Here is a 25,044-nt window from a genome sequence, read left to right as displayed (position 1 = left end):
TTGAAATCAGACTGACACATGCTGCTGTCCATCTAGGACTCTGGAATAAATATACCAGTCTATGAGTATTTTTAGATTGCTTCATTTTGTTATGAACAAGAGCCCAACTAGGCATGAGAATGATGCTACACCCCCTCACCCCACCCAGCTGCCACACTACTTCAGACACCTGCCCTTTCCATCCACAAAATAACTAAATGTACGTAGAGTACATGAGAAGCTAAAATAGTGTTAACGTTGAAGCAGACAAGCTGCCGTTACATTAAACTATACCTTCACACATTTTCAGATTACAGAGGCACTGAAAGCAAACAAATGCATAGCATCTGCAGAAGAGCTATTATAGTATTTTGAGACAAGCCCATAGTTCATTTAGTATTCAACTTTTTTGTAGTTTAAGAATTCTGGAAATCAGAGGATCAATAATACCAATCTGCAGTTTAGCCTGTGATGCTGGCAACTCATACTGACCATTCCCCCTTCCTTCCTGGCAAAGTGTTTTCCAAGGAACAGGTTCTTGCATGTCAACCTAAACATTTCCTTTAATTTTGTAATTTGTTTACTTCTGAACCACTGAAAAGTAGGAGATTCTTCATCTCAAAGCTTTTAGGTCCTCTTGCTCATCTTTAAGGGCTAGCATTGCTTTTTCACTGTTTTGTTGTGCTGGAGTCTTGAACCAACACATGGTTAACCTAGTTACACAAGTCTGACAAAAAACACCAGCTGCCAAGATAAACACTCCTACTCCTTTTCATCCAAAACCTTGGGTTTAACCTTACATTTCACTTAAGCACACAAGTCAAAACCCAAGCTGGGTACTTCTAAGTGTTTTAATTTCTTCCCATTTCTTTTCTAACAGTATCCGGCTTTTTCCTCCATCTCATACTAGGAACAGTCCAAGCACTCTGTTTTGCAGTCCTACAACAGTTCAACTGTTTTAGCTCCTTTAAATGCTATGGTTAGAGCAAACTGAGTAGAACAGCTCTGTTTGTGTGCACCATGACCATCAGCCTTCTGAAGCTTAGCAAAGTCACAGAAATATTTGACACAAGAACAATATTTTTATACCTCTTAAAAAAATGATGCAGTCTCTTACTACAGATGGAACAGTGTAATACATTAAGAACCTGGACCAAAGTCTTAGAGTGCAAGAGGAGTTTGCCACAGGTTTAAGAAAATCCTAGAAATAGGTCTCTACCTTACTTGGCATCAGCACTCGCATTTCCAATTAATATCTGTTACAATTGTACCACTGAAGTAAGGTAAACATAAGCCAAACTGATAAAAGAGCTTTTATTCTGGCAAAAAAAAAGGAACCCCTAACACTTTCCCTATGGTTTGGCAAGTTTTACTACAAGTTGTACAGCTGTCCTAGGGATTCTCTGGATTACTTTCTACACAGAAGAAACAGCTATTATCAAATAGAAGTTAGAACACTTGCCCTGAAGAACCTGGCTACATGAGTTCTGAGACCAGAACAATGGATTAAACCCCTTATTTTTCTTTTACACTACATAAGCAGTTTCTGTGCTCCATCTGGTGCTGATTTTTACATTAGAACTGATAATCCCAAAAACAAAATAACCTGAAGCATTTACTACTACTGTGTGTCTTTCTAGGAATATATCTGCCTATAATAGTACTGCTTAGCTGCCAACCCTTGTTTGGCACCAATCCATACCTGAGAGTAGAGGCTAATCCTTTCTTTCCTTAGAGCACCTGCTTCTAGCAGTAAGCAATACAGTGTCTGAAACCTGGCCAAAAGGCAGACCTCATTCCAGAAGTACTGCTCTAAGATAATTAAACTTCACATCCACAAAGACTGAAAACTGGCTTGAATATGTTTGTTTTAGGAGTCCAAGAATCTGCTACTTGCCTCAAGTCACTCCTGGCATAATGTACTCATAAGTTGAAGGCATGAAGACAACTAGAGCCAGAGGCTGGATATCGTGGTTTAAGTTACCAATTACTGAGAGCAAAATGGCTGGGTTACCATTTTGTCAATGAAAGTGGCAGTGGACACAAAAGCTACAGCTCTTTCCCTTAAGAAGAGTTGTCAAGGCAACACAGGAAGCAGATATTTCCCCCTGCCTGGGAGAGAAACTACTTACCGAAACTCTGCTGTTGCTGTAAAGGATTCATGCTCTGTTATTGAGAAGACTAGAAGAAAACCTTCCCCGCTGCGGAAATAGTTATCTCTGATAGCTGCATAATCCTCCTGTCCTGCTGTGTCCAGGATGTCGATCTGAACTTCTTCACCATCCAGAACTACTTTCTTTCTGTAGCTGTCAGCCTTGGTAGGTTCATAGTCTTCTACAAACTGAAGACAGGGATTAGTGTTTCAACTTACTGTCAAATGGTCTCAGTATTTGAACAAATCCATTCTCTTTCACTTCTATTTAAATTTGTGAAAACCTTCTCATAATTCAGTGAGCTAAAAAGTTCCACCACTTTTTTTTTTAGTTTTACTATTAAAAGGAAGTTATTTAAGCACTTAATACATCAAAGAGTCAGTCTGCCTAGTGAAAAGAAACAGCCTTGCTACATGAAACACTGTTCTGCAATTTCAGCACAATTTAAGGGACAAAGAGTATGATGCCACCAGGTTGCTGGTAGTTTATCTAGATTTCCCACTTCAAGAAAAAACATTTGAGTGTACTTCAGGTACAGCTATCTGAAGCTTCAACAGGTATAGATGACAGCATCCAGTTGCTGAATATGAAAACCTGCTCCATAATTGCACAGGCACATACTTTAGACCATTCAATATTGATGAGACCCACAAAGCCACTGTCAGATCAACTCCTAGTTCTGTGCTGACAGCACATGTCCAACACAGGCTCCTTAACTTTCCACCTCCTTTCTCTCAGCCTCATAGTACAACAAAAGGCTGGGCCATGAGCCTGGTTAACCTGACTGGCCTTAACTAATGCCTATGCCACCTGCTCAGACATTCACACCATTACAGTATGTGTGGATAGTCTATAGATAAATACTAACTTCTGAACTACATGATCATGTATTGCTTCACATACTCATCTGGATTGTCTGATCTAGCTTCCTGTACTCCAGTGAGGAAGAATTCATGCTATGAACATGCCCCCATCATCCAGCTCAGAATGAAGCAGAATGCTTACTTCCATCTTCAACCTGAACTGGCCTAAAATGAAACTGCAACAAAAGTAAAGTTAAATGCCAACCAGTAACAGCCTCTCAACACCCAGATAAGCACATTCACATCCTACGTATCTTTTGAAGACTGTTCTTTTACTAATAAGCTTTAATGTTGTCACCCTTAGTGTACATTTCACAGATTCCCACATTCCTCTCCTCCCAGTCAGGTCATCGGGTATTTTGCTACTTACATTTAGTTTCCCTGTCCCACTAAAAAAGGTTTAGTAACCTGCACCTGTTGGTGCTTTAGAGAAGCTGAACCAAAAGCTACTTACCTCATCATACATAAATTGAAGAGTGAGTGCAGATTTGCCCACACCTCCACTGCCAACCATTATTACTTTATGGAGGGCCAAGGAACTCTGGTTCTTGCTCTTGCTGGCAGCCATTGTCCTGCTTGCCACAGATGAAGTGCCAGGCAACCAATCAGATCTGCAGAAAAAAGAAACAGTCACCATCCATGACACTGGTGACACCATGACAGGCATGCAGGCAAAGCATCTCACCAGTGCTGAAAGATCAGATTAAAGCCCTGCCCAGCAAGGCTGAAGAATGGGCCATTTCAATGCACTGGCAAGCAAACCGTGTCACTGATGTCTAAAGCACAAGTAGGAATGAGGCATTAGAACCAATGCCTTCTATTTGTGACAACAGTACCATTGATAAATATGCTAAAGTTTTCTCAAAGCAGCTACAGTTGAACAAGCTGTTCTTATTTGTAAATCCATCCTACATGACTTATCTAGAGCAGTTTCTAAAGAAAAAAAAAAAGACACTCTCTCAAACAACATGAAATTAAGTGGTTTTTATTGTTCTTGTGATAAGCCTTTAAACCTTTCTAAAATATCTCTCTAATGTTGATGCAGCTTAGTTTCAACCTGGAAACAGAGCTATACCTTAGATCTGCTTATATGCAGAAAGACAACTTTTGATCTCCTCTCTACGTAGGCTAAGAAAAAAGCTGAGATACATAGTAAATTCTGGCAGGAACAAGCTGCAAAAGCTTCCAGCAGAAAGTCTTATGACATGGCATTAGCATTTATTTTATGTTCTTCCTGCCTTTTGATACTGCAAATCTAATTTGCTTTGGGAAAAAAAAAAACCCTGCTTTACTGCAAGAAATTATCAGTTCCTATTCTTCCCCTGATGTTGCGAAGTCATAAAAGAGTAAGTGTCAATAAACAACTAATAGTTAGCAGGCCTTTGTTTGTGTGTCATGTAAATCAAGTAATTATATGCTAGAGGCCTCTTAAAAAATACTGCTTTTTTAAGAGTAGCTGGACACAGTAGTTGTGACAGAAACACAAACATCAGCTGCCACACTGATTACCACAGATCAGCAGCTCTAAGAACAGCGCACTGGGGACTAAAGCAGAAGTAACCGATACAATAAGAGATGTGTCACCACTCAGCATTCCTACACTGCTGAGAAAAAACAACAACAAAACAAAAACACCACAAAAAAACCAAAACACCACCACCACAAACAAACAAAACACAAAACAAACACAACACAAACAAAACAAAACAAAAATACCAAAATAGATATGTACTCAAGACACATGATAGCTAAAGGGAGATGCTAGGATAACAACACTTGTGTCCTCACAGGACAACTAAGGGCCAGAGCTGTTAATGTACAGGCAGAGTTCTGCAAGAACAGCAGAGGGTTCAGGAAACACCACTGTGAAAGGTGGCTCTACCAGCCTTGATTTATAGCAGCACCCATTATTCCAGAAGCACAGAAGCAACAGGCCTACCAGGAATCTCAGATTTGTATGGACATGATTACTCCAGAAAGATATGGAACTGCCACACCTCAAGTTCTACTGGACGCAAATACAAGGCCTACAGTAGAAGTTATAGAGCACTATATTGGGAAAAACTTCAGGATAACTAGCTGCCCTCACAAAATTAACTAGGGACTAAGGGACTGTCAATCTAAAAACACACCATAGCGTTATTTAGCCTGGAAAGGATATTCGGATGTTGTCCAGTCCAAACCTCTCCCTTAAAGCAGTTTGCTCCAAGCAATCCAGTTTATGTGCCCCACATTTTGAGGCTGACATTTCCATATCCATGCCCAGTCCGGGCAGCCTGCCCTGGGGTACACAGACTGTGAAATTTTTCCCCTTTGTCACAACCTGATGTTTTGAAAAGCAAACAACCAAACTAAGTTGACACTGACAACTGCATACAAGAACAAACATGCCAACAATTAAGAAGTGCCCTCAGGACAGCCTTTTCAAACATCTGAACTGTAGTATTTTTCCATTAGAAGTATTTCACTCACACCTGCTTGCTACAAACACTTGGTACAGTAATGCAAATTAATAATCTTTAAGCATTCATTCTGGGATAAACACTGGTAACTGATGACAGATATTTTCCTCCGTTAACCTTCTATATTATAAATCAGCTCACTCATCCAGGACACTCCTTAGTACAGGAACGGGATGTGGTAACTCCTACTTCTCAGAGATTCTCCCTGTACACCACACACATTTGTGTTGGGGACACTGAATTCAGCCATTACCCCAGAGATTCTACATCAGAAGAGGATTGCAAGCTTGATTTTTAGTTCTTTAGTCAGAGAGGCAAGAGGGGAAGAGAACAGAGCTCCTTGCCAGGGGAGTGTGAAAAAACACTAATAGCCTCTGAACTCCAAAAGTTGTTGCTGAAAGGCTTTCTTTGCTGATTGTCCACAAGCTCTACAAATTATAAACTAGAATTCAGCTTGCTTGGGAATAGAAACCCAAAGCATAAGAGCTACAGACTGACTACACAATGAGACAGCTTAGGGACCTTAAGTGTTCCAATAACAACACAGCTTGCTCTTAAGTTGTAGACAAGTTTATTTTGTCCTAGTTCAAGAGCAGTTTGGCTTTGATAACAGTAGATAAGCTGCTTTCTGAGGAAGCCAAGTGACCCTCAGCAACTTTTGAGTATAATTATGATTGGTTTTAACCTCTGAATATTCTTTTAACAAGCATCATAAGGCTGTTCTGCTTTGTGTTACCTAACGCGAAACTTTCAAGTTAAACATTTTGCTGGCAACACAAACTTAGTGCTGCTGCCTACAAGGTTGCGCCAAGTTCACTGTGCTATGCAACTGCAATAAAAAGATTTACTAACAGCCAAGAGAGACAATAGCAACTTTCTCCCTCCTGTCAATACAGATACCACATCTTTACCTGGTCATATTAAAGGAATAGCTGCCTTTCAGGTAGAACACTGACCACCTTGACTCAGTATAAGCTCATCGCAGAGGTAAGTGGAGAGAATATTTAGATCCTTCTTTCTTCCTCCAACCTCAACACCAGCCACTAGAAACTACAAGGTCAGCCTTCATACACAGTATTACCTGACTCATAACCAAAATACAACATTAAACAAAAACCATCCAACAGCACACAAATTTACAAACTGATTGCATCTAAAGCAGGCCCAGCTCTTAATGGCCAAGGTACTTGACTTTCCCAGCAGAGCTGTTACAAGTACCACTTGAATCTTCTACCACAGGGGTGTCAAACTCATTTTGACCAGGGGACACATCAGCCTCACGGTTGCCTTCAAAGGTCCAAATGTAATTCTAGGACTGTAGAAATATAACTATATGTAAAAATACATGACACACAAACTCCTACATTTATACAGTCCTAAAATTACATTCTAGAGTATTCACACTATATGAACCCTCTGAAGGCAGGAGGCCCCTCACAACACAACCCCTATGCTGTATGTCCTCAATGAAATCCCAGAAGCTTCGCACAAGGCACCTCTTCTTTAGTGGCAACAGAGGGAGCATGGCCCACTCCAGCCCCAGCATAGCCAGGCAGTACAGAACAAAGCAAGGCTGAGGCAGCGTGGCACAGGATTGACACAGGCAGTATCAGTGCAGAAGAACCAATGTTTACAAAACAGGCTCATAGCATATCACTGGTTCAGAAAAGGGCACAGTTATATTTTAATAGGAATACTCTAATAAAAACAAGAGAAATCATTGGGGCTAAGTGTTTACTTGCATTTCCACCTCCACAGCCCAAGAAACCGTTTACACACTGTGATCCAAAGCTCACATTTAATAGTTCCTTGAGGTTAAAAAGAAAATAAATAAAAAAAAAATCATAGGACACAAGGGGAAGCTCTCTCCTCAGTCATTTCTGAGTAGGCAAGGAGTTTTCACCCCATTCTGTAGATTAAGTATCCTTGAGGCAGTCAAGACACTGACATTAACTCATCTGTTCCTTACAGAAAAGGAAGTCTTGGGAAATCAACCATCTCATTAAAAAAAAAGTAGTTGTGTCTAGAAGAACGTGTGACGACTGCAGTTGCTTTTAAAACACTACTAAATTCTCTTCAGTTTAAGGGAATGGAAACTTAAACAGATGTATTAAGATTCTTGGCCTTAAGAGTCTGCTCTGAATAAGTGTCCAGATAAGTCACTTAATTCTGTGATAAGTATATCTGCCTCTCCCATATTGTTCTTTACTTGCTGGAAAGTAAACTGTACCAAAACAACAAGATTTACCATCCTCTGTATGGAAATGATCCAGTCAATGGCAATCAGTCAATCCATTTAATTTGTCATTCTACCCTCAGGTTTAATGACACCATGTTGAACTTTGTGTGGTGTCAAACTGCCAAAAAAAAAAAAAAAAAAAAAAAAAATCTTTCAGAAGGGTTTTTTGAAGTTTCTTCCAGATATCGTTCATTCAGTTTTAAAATAAAGTGCTAGAGAAAGCCCAGGTCAGAGCATAAACCTTTCTAAGCAGCCTTTCATCTTTCAGAAATTAGAAAATTATTAGCTTCATCTTCTTTAAAAAATATGGATTGAACTATTGACTACTCTTTTTTTTAATAACAGGTTATACAAAACCATACACACAACAGGAGCTTTGACTAGTGAAAGTTCACAATCATTTAGGTTGGAAAAGAACTTTAAGATCATCAAGTTCAGCTGTTAATGCTCTTCAGACCAAGAAACAAAGGTTACACTGGAGAGAAGATGGCCACACGAAGCACAAAGATCTACAAATCAAACCGCGGTGGTTACTGAAAAGCTGTTTTGATTTAGACTCCTGAAGATCTGTACTCAGCCACAGAACTAATCCAGCCATGCCACCCTCAATATAAGAAATGTGACCCCTAAGCTCACCAGCTATTTCAGACTTCCCTTGTCTTACCTGTCTAGATTATAACTTCTCCAGGTTAACCACAGCCTCCTGCCGTAGAGAAATCTGCACAGTGTTGCGTCATTCTTAGCTGGGTCATTGAAACAGAGCACTTCAAGCCATTTGTTTATAAACAGCTCCATAAACTCTAAATTTAAGCATCAATTTTCTACTTTCTGCACCTGCTCCTCAGCCTAAACAGTTAAACTGTTCAAAATATTATTAACAGGATTAGTTTACTTAATGCCACAATTCAGATACTACACATTTCAAACTAGATTGCACTCTTACATCCCTTTTTACTTCACCTGCATTAAGAGTCCACAGTTGTACAATCTCTTAAAGGAAAGAGCACTTGTCACTTTACAAGGAACACATTTTGCTACAGCTCATGCAAATACACAGAAAAAAACTTTAGAAACTTCACTAAGTCTTCCAGTTTTCCAATAAATACTCTGTTACTATATATATTTTTTTTTTTTAAAAAAGAGACTCCTCCAAAGGCTTTAATTGGAATTGCTTGTAGTTCTTCCAAATCAGTTTGAGATTTAAAACTGAAATAAAGCTGTAAGCTCAAAAATAGCTGAGATCAGCCCTTGTTCTTTCACTGTGCAGCTGATATCTTTGGACATTTCTTTTCATTGCTATCCTGCCACTGAAAGCAGCCATTCTTTGGATGTTAAAATGGGATTCTAGAAACCTTTAGCCAAACAGCTTGACAGAGAAGCTTTGTTAAACCTTTCAGATACCTACTTTTAAAGGAAAATCTGTGTATTCAACTTAAAGATTAAAATATGATGTCATGAACAGCAAGCACAGAAAGGATAAGGTTTTGCAATAGTATTTCAGTGATCCCCATTTATCAGAATACAAATTACAGGCTTTGAGGTATTTGGTTCTATGATATGCCCACAAGAATGCAGTCACAGAAACTCCCTGGATCACAAAACTAATTAACAATCTCACTGAGCTATGAACAGTAAGAGCTCCTCCGCTGTTCTGAGGTTATCCAGAAAATATTTAAGTACTGAAATTCCATTAGCTTTCAATGGACTGTAAATGCTCCAACTGGTATTTCAAATATATTTTTTAAAAAAAGAGTTCATTTGAGATTAAGTAGCATATTTAATGCTACTGAATTTTAGGATGTGCAGGCTAAAAATAAAAATGACAGTATCTTCTTTTGCTGTTCTAATACCTTACCTCTTGGCATGTCTCCAGTTACTTTTTTTTCCTTCAAGCTAAACAGAGATTATGATGTGTTTAGCAGAAAATTCCTGCTTGGGATATCCTTGTATCCTTCCCCAGGTACAATTTCTCAGTTGTGACTAAAGATTTTTCTGGACCATGCTGGATCAGATCAGGCAATGATCGATTAGAAGTAGTTACCAATCCCACACAAAAAACAGAATTGTATCTACACTTAGAGATGCTGCCTGCCAGAGCTACACACACACTAGGAGTAAGGCAGAGACAAGTAAATCCACAATGTTGCAGCATTTTAAGGTTAAACCAGAATCTAAAGCTAGACCACGATTATTTCCTGCCTCCTATAAAGCTGGGGAAAGAACAAGCACAGGTTGAAGAACAGTTTTAGTTCAGGAATTGTATTGTATTTTATCAAATTAATGTGTTAGCTTCCAGAAGAAGAAATACTACAGCCTGTATGATGAACTTGTAATGCAGGAGAGTCTTTAAGACTTGCTCATCTGGAGCAGACCATATGCAATATAAAAGCAGTATTTTTAATTTACTTATGATCAGTAGTCTTCCCTACATGCATGAGGAAGCAAGCATTCCACACTAGGACCCAGAAATCACACTAAAATATTCTAACACTATCAACAGCATCAGACATCCAGCCACTGGATGTCAGGCAGTTAAAATTCCTACTAGATCCTAATATTTAATACCATACCTTACTTTTCACTATTCCACACATTGCATGCAAAGCCATCTTCAGCTCTCCTCTTGGGTTAAAACTGTCTCATAAGATCAAGTGATCTTTAGAAGTGTGGACTTACTATACAAAGACCTCCAGTACTTTTCTGACACATGCAGTTATATAGAATAAGACCATGAAGAACAGGAGACTCCCAGATGCATTGCTACTGACTCAAGTAACCTACAAAGTCTGGCACTGTTCTTTGCAACAGGTTATGGCTAGACTTGGACAACCTCAACTTTTAAGCCGATCTTCAGATTTGGGTCACCAGAGCAGTGATCTATTTTAACTATGAAATACCTGTATATACGCAGCACATTGTCCCCCTACCATCCTTGCCAAGCACAGCCCAACTTTGCTTATGAGTTTGAAGAGATATATCATTATAGCTTCAAAAGCAAATCTGACAGCTGCAGACTTCTTAAATAAATGCCCTCTCACATGATTCAGTAGAGGACCATTCTAGATTATTCATTACAAATAAATATATAATATCTTACATGTCAGCAGTAATTTCAAGGTAATATCCTTGCTTTGAATAATCTTGATGTCCAAGGAAAACTGGAACTAAATCCTATCCACGCCTGCAGCAAGGCTGCATATTTGAACACAGCCTTCAAAGATTTAATCACAGGAAGGACTCAGGCTGGTCAGTTTGAACATCAGAAGAGTAGCAATCTAATGCAATCCCTCACACTAAAGTCACATCTTATACTGAACTGAAATACAGACAAATGGAAACATACCCCTGTTCCTGAGGAACTTATATATTTGGAGGGTTTTTTTAGAATTCCCTCAGAGTGCAAGAAAAATAGCTGAGTATCTTGTCTCTGATCAGTACCTAAGTGAAGAGAAAGGACTGCCCTTAAATAGTACTTCTCTCTATGTTTGACTAAATAAGGTTGCAAAGGTCATCATATAAAGCTAACAATCTTAACGGCCAGGTAATGACGGTATCAAGAGATTACACACAGACATCCCACCACAGTGCTGTTCTGCAATACTGCACTCACATGCAGTCCATAAAGCCTTACAAGACATCTTAACTAGAGCTTGAATACAGACAGTAGAATCTAAGCTTTATTTCTGCTGCTTCATTTTAGTCTTGGGCCATCTTTACACAGATCTGTATAAAATGCCTACTTCATTACAATTGTTCTACTCTTTGTCACAGACACAGAGTGTTTAGGTAGGCATCTCTATTTCCCAGCTTGATAAAGCAGTGCCTGTTTTCCCCCTTAGTTTTTATAAATACAAAGACCATTCAACCACAGGGAGGAATCATGGAAGGCAGCATTAAAGAGACTGTTAGAATAAGAGGGCAGAGTTACACAAAAGCCTTTCCAATTTACTACCAAGCTAAGACTATGCTATGACACCAAGTCAATTCCTGCTTAAAGAAAACACACAAACAGCTCACCTCAAAGCTGAACCCAGTAAGTGGAAATGCAGCTACTTGGTTGTGCATTTGTACAACTGCAATCTGTTCATCACCTGCATAAGTGGTTCTAAGTGGACAGATGACACTACTTCAAGTATGTTTGCTCTAAATTCATGTATACTGAATACATACAAAGCACTGCAAATACCTGCAAGAACAGAAGCTAATGGTTGTCTCCACTGCGGTTCCACTTTATCTGCTGAACCATACTATTCACAAGGTGAATTCCCCTAGGATATGATACATTTAAATAGTCTACAGAGTACTGTACCCCTACAGTCATTAGGTGAGTCATCACTACCCAGACTTCCTCATGGAGGAAAGAGATAAACTGGCAGTTTCCCCTACAGGATTTCTTATAGATCCTAATGGGGAACAGAAAAAGCAGAGTCAATGTAATGGTGGGAAAACTGCCAATACTCCAGCATGCATCTACTTCCCAGGGAGAGTACCATAAAAATCTGTGTTAACAAGTCAACTGTGATATTGCTCAGTTTGCATTCAGGCTGCTACAATGTCAGAAAATGCAACTCATTACTCTACCAAGGCACACAGACCTAGTATGATACTGTGCCCCTGTGTCTTCAGGAGATAATCACTATTTGGAAGCTTGAATTTCTGTCCTGGATGCAGCATCAGCTCCAGTGAGACTAACCAACACATGAGGAAGAGATGACAGCAACAAGGCAGAGAGATCTAGAATTACCCCTCCTGTTAAGTACCTGAGCAGTTTGGTCCCTGCAACACTGCCAATGAGAACAGTCATCCTTTGAGAGCAGTAAGGGACTTGCACAACAGGCATCTTGGATGACTGGCTGCCACACTTCAGAAGCTATGCAGCAACTGAGGTCATGTTTAGTAGGTTTCTTACCTGTTCTGGTCTTCAAAGGCTTCTGACATTATTTTCTACAGATGTTGTGCACCTTTGATATTTACAGCATGGTAGAATTGCAGGTTTAAGGTCATACCTGTCCCCTTAGATTCTAATACCAGCCTTGCATCTGATTGCTCCATTAGGTGCAACCCACCAGCTCTGCCATGTTACTGTAGCATTCTGTCACACAGGTGTCTGTCCCATGTCAGTGATAAACTAGTTAAGTGCAAAAGACACTGCCTCCCTTCCCTAACTTAGTAGCATCACTTTTCTTCACCAGAAGAGGCAGTGGGTGCATCAGGCTCATACGCATTACACATCCCCATGATGGGGGCATGCAGCACCACTTTAAAGTGAAGTATCTCCTTAGAGGTGAGGTCCCAGTCCACCACAGTTACCCTAAACTCTTACACAAAAGGTTTAGTATTTAGATAAGGGTAGTTACAGGTCAATGCAATACTCTTATTAATACTTAAATTGTCTTGCTGTTTCACAGATGGCACACAGAAGCATCATAGCTATGGGGGGGCAGGAGAGAATAAGAAACCACCATCTCACAAACACTATGATCTTGAGGGTCTTTTCCAACCAAAATGATTCTATGACTCCATGACTTTACATATTACTCAGTGCTGAGCAACTAGCTGATTGAAATGTAGAGTATATTTTGCTTGGTGCTACATGCAACAAGATAGTGTTACCTGAAGTCATAAGAAACCAGTGCCATTAGAGTTGAAAACACTTATTTAGGAAGACACCCCACCAGACCTCCCCAAATACTTTAAGGAAGCCTCTGGTTCTAGTGTTAATGCCCAGAAGATGCACTGCAGACAGACTATAGAAGAAAATGATCTACTGCACTGCTCTTATCCGAGCAAGAACTTACTAGGAAACCTGACAGAAATCTTCTACAAGCACAAAGACTGAGTTAATACCATTAATCAGTATTACTCTAAGAGAGTGTCACTGCAGTGGTAACCATCTAGTTGCCTAATTACTCAGAGTAAATTATGACACTATTTCTCACACTTGTCATTCAGGCTCATACCAAAAAAATGACACTCAGGCAGAGCTGTACAACACCCTCAATGCCATTAAGTTGTAAAGTGTGTTTCAACTATGCTTTCTTTGAAAGCTCTTCCGTGCAGGAACATGCTCATCTTCAATACACAGCATATACCAAGTCCACCAAACCACCACTAAGAGATAATGACATGCTTCAGATGGTTAATCTAACACAAATTTTTAAATCAGATCTCTGGGAGTATAACAAATACAACAGACAAGTCAAGTATATCATCTTACACAGTGTCTTAAGTGGCAAACTAGACTTCAATATAACCCAAGATTCAAATCCTACATCAGTATGACATGGTTTCAGTTCTTACTTCAGTGGACAACCTGCAGCTGTATAATCCACAGGGAAGTTGCCACTAACACTGATCCAGCAAATCTCAGATACCAGTTCAGCCATAAGCATGATACAGAGTTGTAGGATTTAATTCTTCAGCTGTCACAAAAATCTTACCCAGCCAAGTTTCCTCCCCTCATCCTCCCAACCTGATCCTTGAGCTATCAGAAATAGTTCATCAGTATTGCAAAGATGGCACATCACACTGCAAAGACAGGCACAAGCCACTACCACTGCTCCTTCAGCAGGTGGATCACGCTGTCTTCAGTTTCCCCAGTGAAGCAGATGCCTGGAATAAATGAGAAGCCCAAACACTACTTCATTTGGATTATTTACTGCCAGCAGAAGCAACTGTCTCTGCCCATACAATTTCACTCCTTGCTCCTAAACTGAAGTTACTGTTTTATGTTCACATCTCCATTTGGGGAAATGTTGGCCACTGTTTTGCTCACATTTGATGGAGGCAAGTAATATACCCTTACTCTGAGCTTACTCTTAATCATGGAGTCACACCTCTGCAGAGACACTGTGGAATCATCTGTAGCCTCTGAAAGTATTATACTTCCACTATTCTAAGCACTTAACTGAAGGGTTCACAGATGCACATCATGAGTCACTGAGCTCCCTCAATCAGGCACACCACACAAGTGCCAAGCACTGAACCTTTTCCCCATCTTTCAATCAATGCATTTGCATCACACAAAACAACAATAGCAATTATCTGAAGTGCTAAATGTCACTAGTTATCCATAATGCAGCTGCTATGTTAAGTTGCTTTTAAACAGATTTCTTCACTCCAGTTTCCCAGATCAGAAAGAGTGAATACCACACCAAGGTATTCAGTACACACGAGCAGCTACCTCTCTACTGGACTAAGAACAGATGTTTTAAAAAACAAAAAGGCACGTAGTTTCCCAGTCTACTGTATTCACATACTTTATCCCAAAGCCAAAAGCAGAACTTATTCCAGTTTCTATTTAAAGGCAGATTACACCAGTAAAGGGGTCACATGCAATTTCAATACACCTACTCTAAGTGTAAAGTTAATAAAACTAAAAAGCTGTAGAGAATTTCTACATGGGAGAAGTGTTATCCTTGGTCTCCCTCACAGAGAACGCTCTCTGCCTACCACTATAAAACTGTTTACAGCCAAAAAGGTGCTCTACACCACGGAGCCTCCAGAGTGCTGTAGAGCTTGTTGATTCTATGACAACTCTGGTTTTGGGTGGCAGACTTAACTCAGAACCACTTGACTTCAACACAGAAATTAGGACACATTTACTTCAGGACACTTCCCTTTATGACCAAGCAAGTGACGGGTCACATGAAGATGCAGAATATAAACTACACATTTATCCTTGTGCTCTCTTTTGAGAGATTTCCTCTCTCCACAGAGCACATTACCAGAATAAAAAAAAATAAAAAATTACTATTCTGATACACAGCCATCTCATCTCCTAGTTTTCATGCTTTTCTTGGGAAATCAGCACAACAGGATGCTTCTGAACCCTAATGTGTGCAGCGCAAGGAACAAAAAGGAGATATTAGGGCTCTGTGTGTAGCTGCAGGGACCATATCCCAGCTCGTCCCTGATCCCAGCGAGGTTAGCTCTCATGGTTAGAATGCTGTTGTGGATGGCTACAGGCCCCTTAGGACAGACAGACCCAGAAGGCAAAGCAGGAGAGTTGCCCTTCCCATGAAAAAAAGCAGGAATGCACAAAGTTCTACACAGGGATGGATGATGAGCCAGTTTATGGGTCAGGATTGGTGCAGTCAGGAGGAGGGCTGGATGGGACAGTCTCCAGATGCATCTTCCAGCCTCAGCAACTCTACTATTCCAACCTATGCCCCAGCTGTGGAATTGCTACAAATCTTATTTATGGTGAGTCTTTGGACGTGGAAGGCCTATTTGACAACAAGTAGTACAACGTAGCTAAAAAAACTTACAGCAAGTCCTTCATTACTAACACTGAATTAGAAACCTTAACTAATATTTACTTACAAAAGTATAATAGGAGGCAGGGTCACCAGATGATAGCTACTATAAGACAACAGTTGTGAATACTTAAGGAAAGTGAGTAGGACAAGATCACTGCTTGATCTCTGTTTTACAAACTAAATTAAGATAAACATGTACAGTATCACCAGTCAGCCTACTTATGTCTAGGAATTTTTTGAATTAGTTTCCTGCCATTATAGTTTCAGAATACATTAACCCCTAAAGCCCACTTTGATTTTAGTTTACCTTGTAAGACAAACTTAAAGGTAAATTCTCAATGAGCTTGCAGAATTCTTTAAAAATTAAATTGCTTCCTAAAATGTTTTGAAAATGAGAGAGAGTAGAATGAGAAATACCACTAGTTTCAAGCACACATTCCTGTCTCTGAAAGACCATTTCCTTAAGTGGCTTAGCTAGTCTATTTTATGATACAGCAGATACAACCAGAAGGCTGCCATAAAAGTCAGTCAATAAGACTTCTTGGTGACTACATTAATGAGAATTCCTTATCCTTACCTACCCAAAATGGGATCTCACCATAAGCCAAGAACACTAAATAGCAGAAGAGTATCATCCCAGGGAAGAATTTCTTACTGCAGCAGCAACTTAGCAGAAAGGCTGTATCAGACATCACCACATAGTTTAGAATTAGTTCCTTCCAATCAGGGAATAGCTTCCCCAATTAGCAAAACCACCTCTTTTCTGGAAAGCTCAGGCAACTGGCATGTAGCTTGATCTAAAATACTTAACTCATTAAATACCTGCTTTAGAGTGGTACCCAAGACAGTGCCCCACTGAGCAGGGTAGCACTAACCAACTACCCAACTAACTAAACCAACTCTTTAAAAAGAAAAACACACCATCACACACACCAAAAAACAAACATACAACACACACTTCAGTGTTCCGCAACATGGAGTCCAGAGTTTAGGTAGCTCCCACAATTAAACATTTAAAGTGCTTTGTCATGTTTTAAGTATCAGCCTGTAAATACAATACTCTATAATAATCTTATCTGTTAGGTAGGATTTTTGTTTTAACCTGCGACTTAAGCCACCAATATGCAAAAAAACTGTCATCAATATTAAATCTAAATGGGAAACATTATCTAACATAGCCATCTACAGGAACAAAACCACGCCCAAAACTGGGGCTAAATCTAGGTCTCCAGTACTCTTCCAAAGAATGATATTTTTCATTACAGGTAAAGATACAAACAGAAAGAACTAGAAACCAGAGAAATCACAACACCTGCTTAACTAAGCATGTTCTCAGCTTTCCAGTTCTATGCTTTGATTTCAGATTAGTTCTGCCACATGCCAAGTTTAAGAAGAACATTAAAAACTCCAGTTTCATTGCACTTTTAGTTGTCCAAAATATTTCATACTAATCACATCAACTGACAGCAAGACTAATTCACAAAGTAACAGTTGACAGGATTAAGGCTTTAATAAATGCTTATAATGCCAGGACTGATCTTTCAGTCTTTGACTTGCGATCCTGCAAAAATTCCTAGTAAGGCCTGCACTTCCATTAAGTCTCATATTCCTGTAATCAACCACTATTTGCTCCTTTTTTCAAACATTAGGACAGCTGTGGGATCAAGATCCCATATCAAGCAGTTGAAAGTGACTGCTCTAAGCAAGCACTTGGTCACCAGGAAGTTCCAAGTAACTACTTACACAGCGATATAAATAACATTTTCACATTACATGACTTCATGATTCTCATTTTGACAGGTTTTGAAAAACACATTTGCACACCTCAAGCACAAGAGACAAAACAGATCCTCTAATATTACTATTAAAGCATTTGGAAGAACACTAAGAGACAAAGCATGAGTTACATAGACTTATCTTACTTAAATGACAGGGTGACTTGATATTCCTGGGGCAGACATGGATAAAAATTGCTTAGTCCTGTTTAATGGGCTAAGAGGCACTATCAACAACATGATTGCTCTTTGGCAGCTATTAACAAGTACTTCTAAAATATTAGCTCCATAACCTCTTATCAAGAGGCAGGTATCAATTTGTCATAGAACATAAGCCACAAAATTGATTATTACTAGTAGGAGACTGAAACAGCTAAGATTGCTGACCTTGCCGCTTCGCACGATAGCAGGTAACAAGCAATGGAACCTTACCACCTCCGCTTGAGAGTGGTGCAGAATAGTTTCCAGAGACTGGGAGGTAGATGGTGGATAATGAGAAAGCCTAAAGAACTGAAGGTTTTTATCAGCAGGATAGTACTTCCAAATCAAGACAGTTTGAGAATACAGTTGCTATCTAACCCAGCTGATAATTAGGATCAGCACCTTTCATACGTCAATCATGCAAAAGTTGCTTTGAAATCAGGCTCGCAGGGTGTGAAAAGCAGCAAGGACACAACCCCCCCTATTCATCTACTTCTGTTGCCTCCCCAGCCACTGTCTTTCACTCAAAACTCAAGAGACCACTACTCCCATCCCAAGGTGGTTGCTCCATGCACAAGACACCTACTGACCTTATGCACTGTTTGTATTGATACCACTATGCACTTGCATTCCCACAAGTGCTTACTGCCTGCACAGCTGTCATGAGAAACAGGCTCCTTCAGTATCTCTGATAAGAGAGGCTATTAATTCAGATGATTCATCATGTAATAGAAAGCAGTTCATTTAATCAGTCACATGAAGCCTGAATCTAGTTAATAAGAAATTATCAAGTTAAAGTACCCACTCCATGGAGAGCAAACAGTTTATAAAGCAATAGACAAACTACGAGTCAGATTCCCAAATGATATCAGGGTTTGTTCTGCTATTTCACTCAGCCACTTCTCCTCCGTTCACAGGACAGTTCTGTTGCTCGTGAAGCCTGGTGACCAATACTTCCCAGAGAAGCAAGCCATTTTATCCAGCATTTGGTCAAAAACCAGTTGGTGCTTAAAGGGTTAAGTTGCAGCTGAAAAGGGCATTAGATCGCAGAATCTACACATCATCCAGGATTTCAGTGTACTCATACAAATTGTCCAGGCAGCGTCTCATCAGTACTGCCTTGATTTGATCAAAATGTCTTAACTACTCTTCTATCCAAATATCCAGGACCATCATACTGACAATTAGAGACAAGTTTGAGAGTTTTAAAGGGTGACCGAGAAAGAGTATTGTCTGGTCAAATTAAGATTGCAGTTAAGAGTTTTTGTAAAGCATTCCAGCTAAGTCTTTAAACTGGACATTCCTCTGCAGTATATACATAACACCAGCGAAAATAGGTCAGCTTCACTTTTCTTCAGCCTTCAGAATCAAGTTGGCCTATTCCAAAAGATGTGTACAACAAGCAATTTACTACTATAAATTGAATATACCAAACTTATCTACAGGACTAATCCAAAAGCTTCTCTAGCCCTTAAAAATAACATTTAATACAGAAAGTAAATGCAAAGACTTTTACCATGGTTGATCTAAACTAATCATAAGCAAAAACCTAAGTTCAGTATACGGGTGCCAGAAGTTATTAAAGCAGCAGATAAAACTTTTAATAAGTCTGCTATAAGTGAATGAGCTATAAAAATGCTATTGCCAAATAAGATTGAGCTGTTGCTATCAAATTCTCTACAATAAGGTTATTTTCAGCCTTCAAGCAAATCACTGGCAAGAACCACAAGTCTAGTTCCAGTTGTTAATTCCTTCTCTCAGCTCTGATAACCTCAGTTGGGGTAGTGGGGTGAAAAGGGGGGAGTTTAAGGCATCTAAAAAAACACTGCTTTTCCTAAAAGTCATGGTAGTGAGGATGCCCTTGAACAGGCAGGCACTTCCATCCCCCTCACAAAAGAAACAAGAATCTCAGAACTATAGAAGTAATGTTTGAACAGTTCAACAAACAAAAAAGCTATCCAGACTGCAGGCTTAAGCTTTGAAGAAGGCTGGTCCTAGTGCTGGTATGGTCTCCCTGCTCCTTTTCTCTTATTAAGATACCCTGAGGTAGTCAAGACTAAGTCTCCTGTTCGAGGATCAGAACTGATTCAACAGGACTCCAGCAGAAAAATCGAGTCTGGCCTCCACTCGCTGTTCAGGAAGCATGACTGGACCGCCTTGGCTCACCTCTCACCCTGCCCTTCTCCAGGTAAGGTCATGCTCAGGCACCACCTTTCTCCTCCTACAAGATCTACACCAGTAAGGCTGCAGGGAGAAAAAAGAGCAGCACAGAGAGAACCTGCCCAGATAAAACAAGATCCCTGAGAAACTTCTGGTTCAGCTGAGACCAACAGCATCTCAAACCTTCTGTTTATCCGGCACAGATGAAGCATTATCACTGATTCCAGAGCAGCCCGCACAGAAGTCGCCGGAGAAACTAACACTCAAGGCCAGCTTCTCCTCGCCCTTTCCCTCCCCCGAGCTTCACTTGTAGATAGAAGTCACAACAACCACCCAGCCCCGATGCCTCCCACTCAGCCCCAACGCCGCGGGGAGGCCACACAAGTGCCCAAACCCACGGGAGAGCGGTTGCAGAGCAGCCGAACCTCTCCCCCCGCTCCCTCGCAGGCCCCAGGGGCACAGGCTCCACACGAGGCACTGTCCACCCTCCTCAACCACCTCCCCAAAACCTCCCGACAGCCCAGGAGTCACGTCCCGGGGCAGGAGAAGCCGCGGGGCTGCCCCCGCCCCACACACCCGGGAGGAAAGGGGCTGCCAAGCGCCCCCAGGCGACACCTCCCCTTCCTCCCCACAGAAAGAGGCGGGGATGGGAACAAGGGGGCTCAGCCACAACCCCCGCCAGCCGGCACAGCCCCGCTCAGGCCGCGGCCGGGACCCGGCGGCTCCCGACTCCCCTTGCTAAAGGAGCAGGGCCGGGACAGCCGAGCTCCCCGCAACCCGGAAGAGGGTCCGGGGGTCGCTCCGAGGTGCCCACCCGCTCCTCCCTCTCACCTGGGGGCTAAGACCCGGCTCGGCGCTGAGGCTCCAGCCCGGCACCCGGCTCCGCTTTAACCGCCGGCCCCCACGCTCTCATTGGGGTGCCGCCGCCCGCGCGCCCCCGCCGCGCACTTCCGCCCTCGTCGGCGCCGCTCCCGCCGGGCCCGGCACCCCGCGAGCGCGCGCCCGACCGTCCTCCCGGCCGTCACGTGGCGCTGACGGGCCAATGGGCTCGGAAGGCGGGGCGGTGGGGGCTGAGGTGGAGGGGGCTCGCGCCGCTGGGCGGCTCCGGTCCTGCAAGGGGAGCAGCAGCAGAGGGGTGCCCGCCCCACGGCTGTGGGGGGCGAGGCTGTTTGTTGGCTGTTCCCCTCAGAGTCCTGTAAAGAAGCCGCTAGAAGAGCGAGCCCGTAAACGCTACGGGCTCTGCTTTCACTCAAAAGAAGTTGGGAAGGACTTTCTTAAATACCTCACATGTTTTAGTGCAAGTCCTACTCGTGGCTGCATAAATTAATTGTGAGATCAGAAGGCAAAGGAATGGAAGCATCCCTGCCTCTCAACAGTACTGAGCGTTTTATTAAGTTCTTGTCCTGCGATACTGTCATGTATGTGTGCAGCACAGAGCGGTTTTAACTGCTCAGGAAAAAAAATGAATAATGGCAATTGCTGTATTTACTGCAATTCTTTCTTCAAATCTTTATCAGTCCCCAAATCAAAATTCCCTCTGGCCAATTCTAATGTTACCAATCACATAATCACATGTAACTGCCTTGTCAGTTACAAAGGATAACATACCTGTGCGCTCTGCTTTAATTAATTTGGTTAACTTATCTAGCTTTAAATGTTTGCCTATTTAAATGCCACACACTGGAGTTAGAGTGAATATGTTTGGTAAAATTCTTCCTTCTAGAAAAAACAGCCATATGCTCGATAACACCAACTCTGGGAAATGGTGGAAATCATTATTACCACTGATCTCTGGGGGCTCATATCCTCTGGGACAGAAGTAGTATTAATAGGTTAAGTAGTTGTGCTAACTCCTGCTTTCACATCGAGCCTCTTTGCAGCCTTTTACAAGAGAGAAAGAATTAATGGCCTTCTACTTCTATCCATTGATGGCAGGTGAAATTGTATTTTGCTGTTGAAAAGCATAAAAAAGGCCTGCCACTTAAAATACATGAAAAAAAAAAAAAAAAAGGCCTGCCACTTAAAATACATGAAAAAAAAAAAAAAGGCAACCCAGCTTTATAAAAGTGATAGGCCTACTGCCAAAACAAAATAAAATGGTAGAGATGGGAGAACTGGAAAGAGATTTACTATAATCTGTAATTTCAGGGTAGGCAAAAATGCCAGGAATTGGAAAAAATAAATTACAGAGGCAGCAAAAAGTAGGTGTGCGGCTCTGAGAACAGCTGAGTACTTCAGGACTGTATAAAAAGGAAATATCATTTGAATTTCTCCCCTCTTGAAGGAAACCAAGTTTTCTCCATTGTTTGTAAGTAAACAGGATTGACATCATCCTTGCATCATCATCAGTTTCTCCTCCTAACTCAAACAACTGCCAAACACCAGATTTTAGTTAACAACTTAAGTGGAAAAGTGACTTTCTCTTTTCAGGTTTGTTTATTGGAAAAGGTCCTGATTCTAGTAATTCTTCCCCTCCGCATTATATAATGTGTCAGATTAAGAATCACATCAATATTCATCCTGCATTAGAAGCTGGCAGACTGAGAACTATTTACTATTGATGCCATCCATGCAGAGAAGGAATAAGCAGAGAAAGCGATATTGCCAAATGTGAAGGAATGTTCTTTTATCACTAACACTTAAATTACCCAAATTTTGGTACTTCTGGGGTTATGCCTGACTTGTTTTTAAGATAGATTTTGTGCATCTGTATGTAGTCCTGAAAACAAACAAAAGCAACTACAACAAAAAACCCCACAAAAGCAAGTAAAAATAATTAGAACTGTTTCCTATTTATTCTGTAACTATATGTCTCCATGGCTATCATGTCGTACAGGCAATGTGGAATGACTAGTTGCTCTGATGTGACTATTCACCGAAGAGAAATATTTTCAGCAAATCATATCTATAAGTTGAAACTACCAAGAACCTGGGAAGCTGGGTCTTTTCAAACTGAACACAATGTCAGTCTGCTGCCCGTACCACAGCACTGACTGTTCCCCTTCCCCCTTGCATAAACCAGAGTTGAGTAATTAACCACATCTATCCTGCTTTTGCAAATTGTTTAGGGGAAACCTACTTCTTTGTAGTAATCCAGTCATGACAAAGAACATTTGTCTGATGCCACATTCTGCATCATTACGCATGTTGCCTGGTGTAATCTCCATGGTTACCATAGGTGTTACAGATGTATTTTTGCTTCAGTACTTTAGGAAGAAAAATTCTTTAGAACAATTGAGAAGAAATCATAATTTATATTGCATTTACTTTATTCTAAGCACTTTGCAGACAATAAATATTCACTTTCTAAACAAGATTTCAGTAGAAACAGAAAAAAATTATCTCCAGTTGTTGCTTTATCATGTCATAATATGTTTTAAACTGTAAATTCTTAGAGATAGGTATGGTATTTTTGATGCATACATTTAGTTTCTAGCCCACTAAGAAGGTAACAGGGCACTCTGTATCACTGCTAGAGTCCTGAACAACAGTAAGTGTGGTGGGATGACTGAGCACCACAGATATTTTTCTTTGCAGAGAGCAGGACTTCCTTTCTGAGCAGTTCTACTTTATAAGTAGAAATATATTCTAGAAAGATGGTTAGCTGAAACAAGAATTAGCTGAAATTAGTTCTAGAAACTAGTGATTTTTCAATCTTTTTTTTTCTTTTTACTGTGGCAGTAATTGTCAAAATCAAGGAGATGTATATAAGGAATTAAATGGAAAAGATGGTGATAGACCCATTCCTCGTAAAATGGGTAGTAGACCACAAAACCTAGCTTGGATGCTGCAGGGAAGAGGTGAGCTGTGTGAACTTTGTGATCTCTTGATCAGAACCCAAGGATTACCATATCCACCACTGCTGAGGGCAGAGAGGCGAACATTTATCTTGCTGATAAATTCATGCTAGATGGGACTGGCAGTTGCCACGGCCTCCATGTTGGTCATTATGTCTGTACAGTGTTTGTGTAAAACCACCACCTGCATACCCAGTTCTCCTTTGACAGTGTTTTATAGCATTTCTGGCCTGTTTTTTCGCACCAGTGACTCCAGGAGGAAAAAGGTAAGGAGCCAGTTTAGGAAAAAAGTATTTTAGGAACTATGAGGCCTAGGAGGCTGCAAATGATGCACAGAAAGAATTCCCCGTTCCTGCAGGGGGCAGGTAATACTAGTCTCAAGGGTAAAAGGAAACATATATAAACTGATGAGGAACTTGAAGGGAGAATCTTGAATTGCAAGTGAATCACTGCTACCTAGGAAGTCAGTCTTTGCGGATTTAGTGATGTCATTTGCAATCTTTGTCAATAACAGAACAAAGAGGCAGTTTACATCTGAACGCTGAAGGGGGACAGCAGGATGGACTAGATGACCTTTGAAGGTCTCTTCCTACCCAAACGGTTCTATGATTCTATGAAAGGCATTTGATTCACAACTTATAACCCCGCCTCAGTTACGGGAGACTGAGACAGGAACTGTTGCCCATAATCACCACAAAGAAGTCAGGGATCAGCGGAGAAAGAAGTGGTCCTGCCACATCTCCAGTGCTGAGGCTGAGCCAGTAACGTAAGAACAAGTTAAAGCAGCAGGCAGGTTTTGTCCCTCTCTGAGGTAATTTTTAGTTACACATGGCCAGTCTCTTGTAGCACCTGTGCAGCACAAAGCAATGGTTCAGTGAAGGTAACCACACCCGCAAGTTTTTATTAATTTATTAAATCCAAAGCCACTGTATTGTTTTTTATCCTACTTTTAAAAACATTTTTCAAGTTAAATGAATGTTAGCATAAAACTGGGGAGAACAGAAGAAAGCTAACTGGGGAAAACAGAAGAAAATCTATTGGATTATCTAGAATGCTGTGATGTCCTTTTGTCCTCCTTTTTGTATGTGCAGAGTTCAGCTCCCCGTGTTAATCTGGGCACAGATAACACGGAAGAAGTACCTGTACCTAGTGTG

General features: G+C 40.9%; 1 protein-coding gene across 2 annotated transcripts in view; it reads right to left on the bottom strand.

Annotated features, from left to right (window-relative positions):
• RALB (RAS like proto-oncogene B) overlaps window positions 1-25,044 on the bottom strand; it is a 48,683-nt gene that overhangs the window by 5,098 nt on the left and 18,541 nt on the right. The window contains exons 1-3 of one of the 2 annotated variants that reach the window (XM_082055843.1): window positions 20,925-21,090; window positions 3,450-3,606; window positions 2,112-2,320 (exon numbers count right to left, since the gene is read on the bottom strand). In XM_082055843.1, the coding sequence (XP_081911969.1) occupies window positions 2,112-2,320; window positions 3,450-3,563 (323 nt within the window). In that variant the 5' untranslated portion in view covers window positions 3,564-3,606; window positions 20,925-21,090. Of the gene's footprint in view, window positions 1-2,111; window positions 2,321-3,449; window positions 3,607-20,924; window positions 21,091-25,044 lie in introns of those variants that run through there. The other variant, XM_082055844.1, reaches the window with a different exon arrangement.

The sequence above is a fragment of the Streptopelia decaocto genome (assembly GCF_964273445.1).
Source record: "Streptopelia decaocto genome assembly, chromosome: 6".
Taxonomy (NCBI): Eukaryota; Metazoa; Chordata; class Aves; order Columbiformes; family Columbidae; genus Streptopelia; species Streptopelia decaocto.
This window is presented reverse-complemented; position numbering and strand designations above follow the sequence as displayed.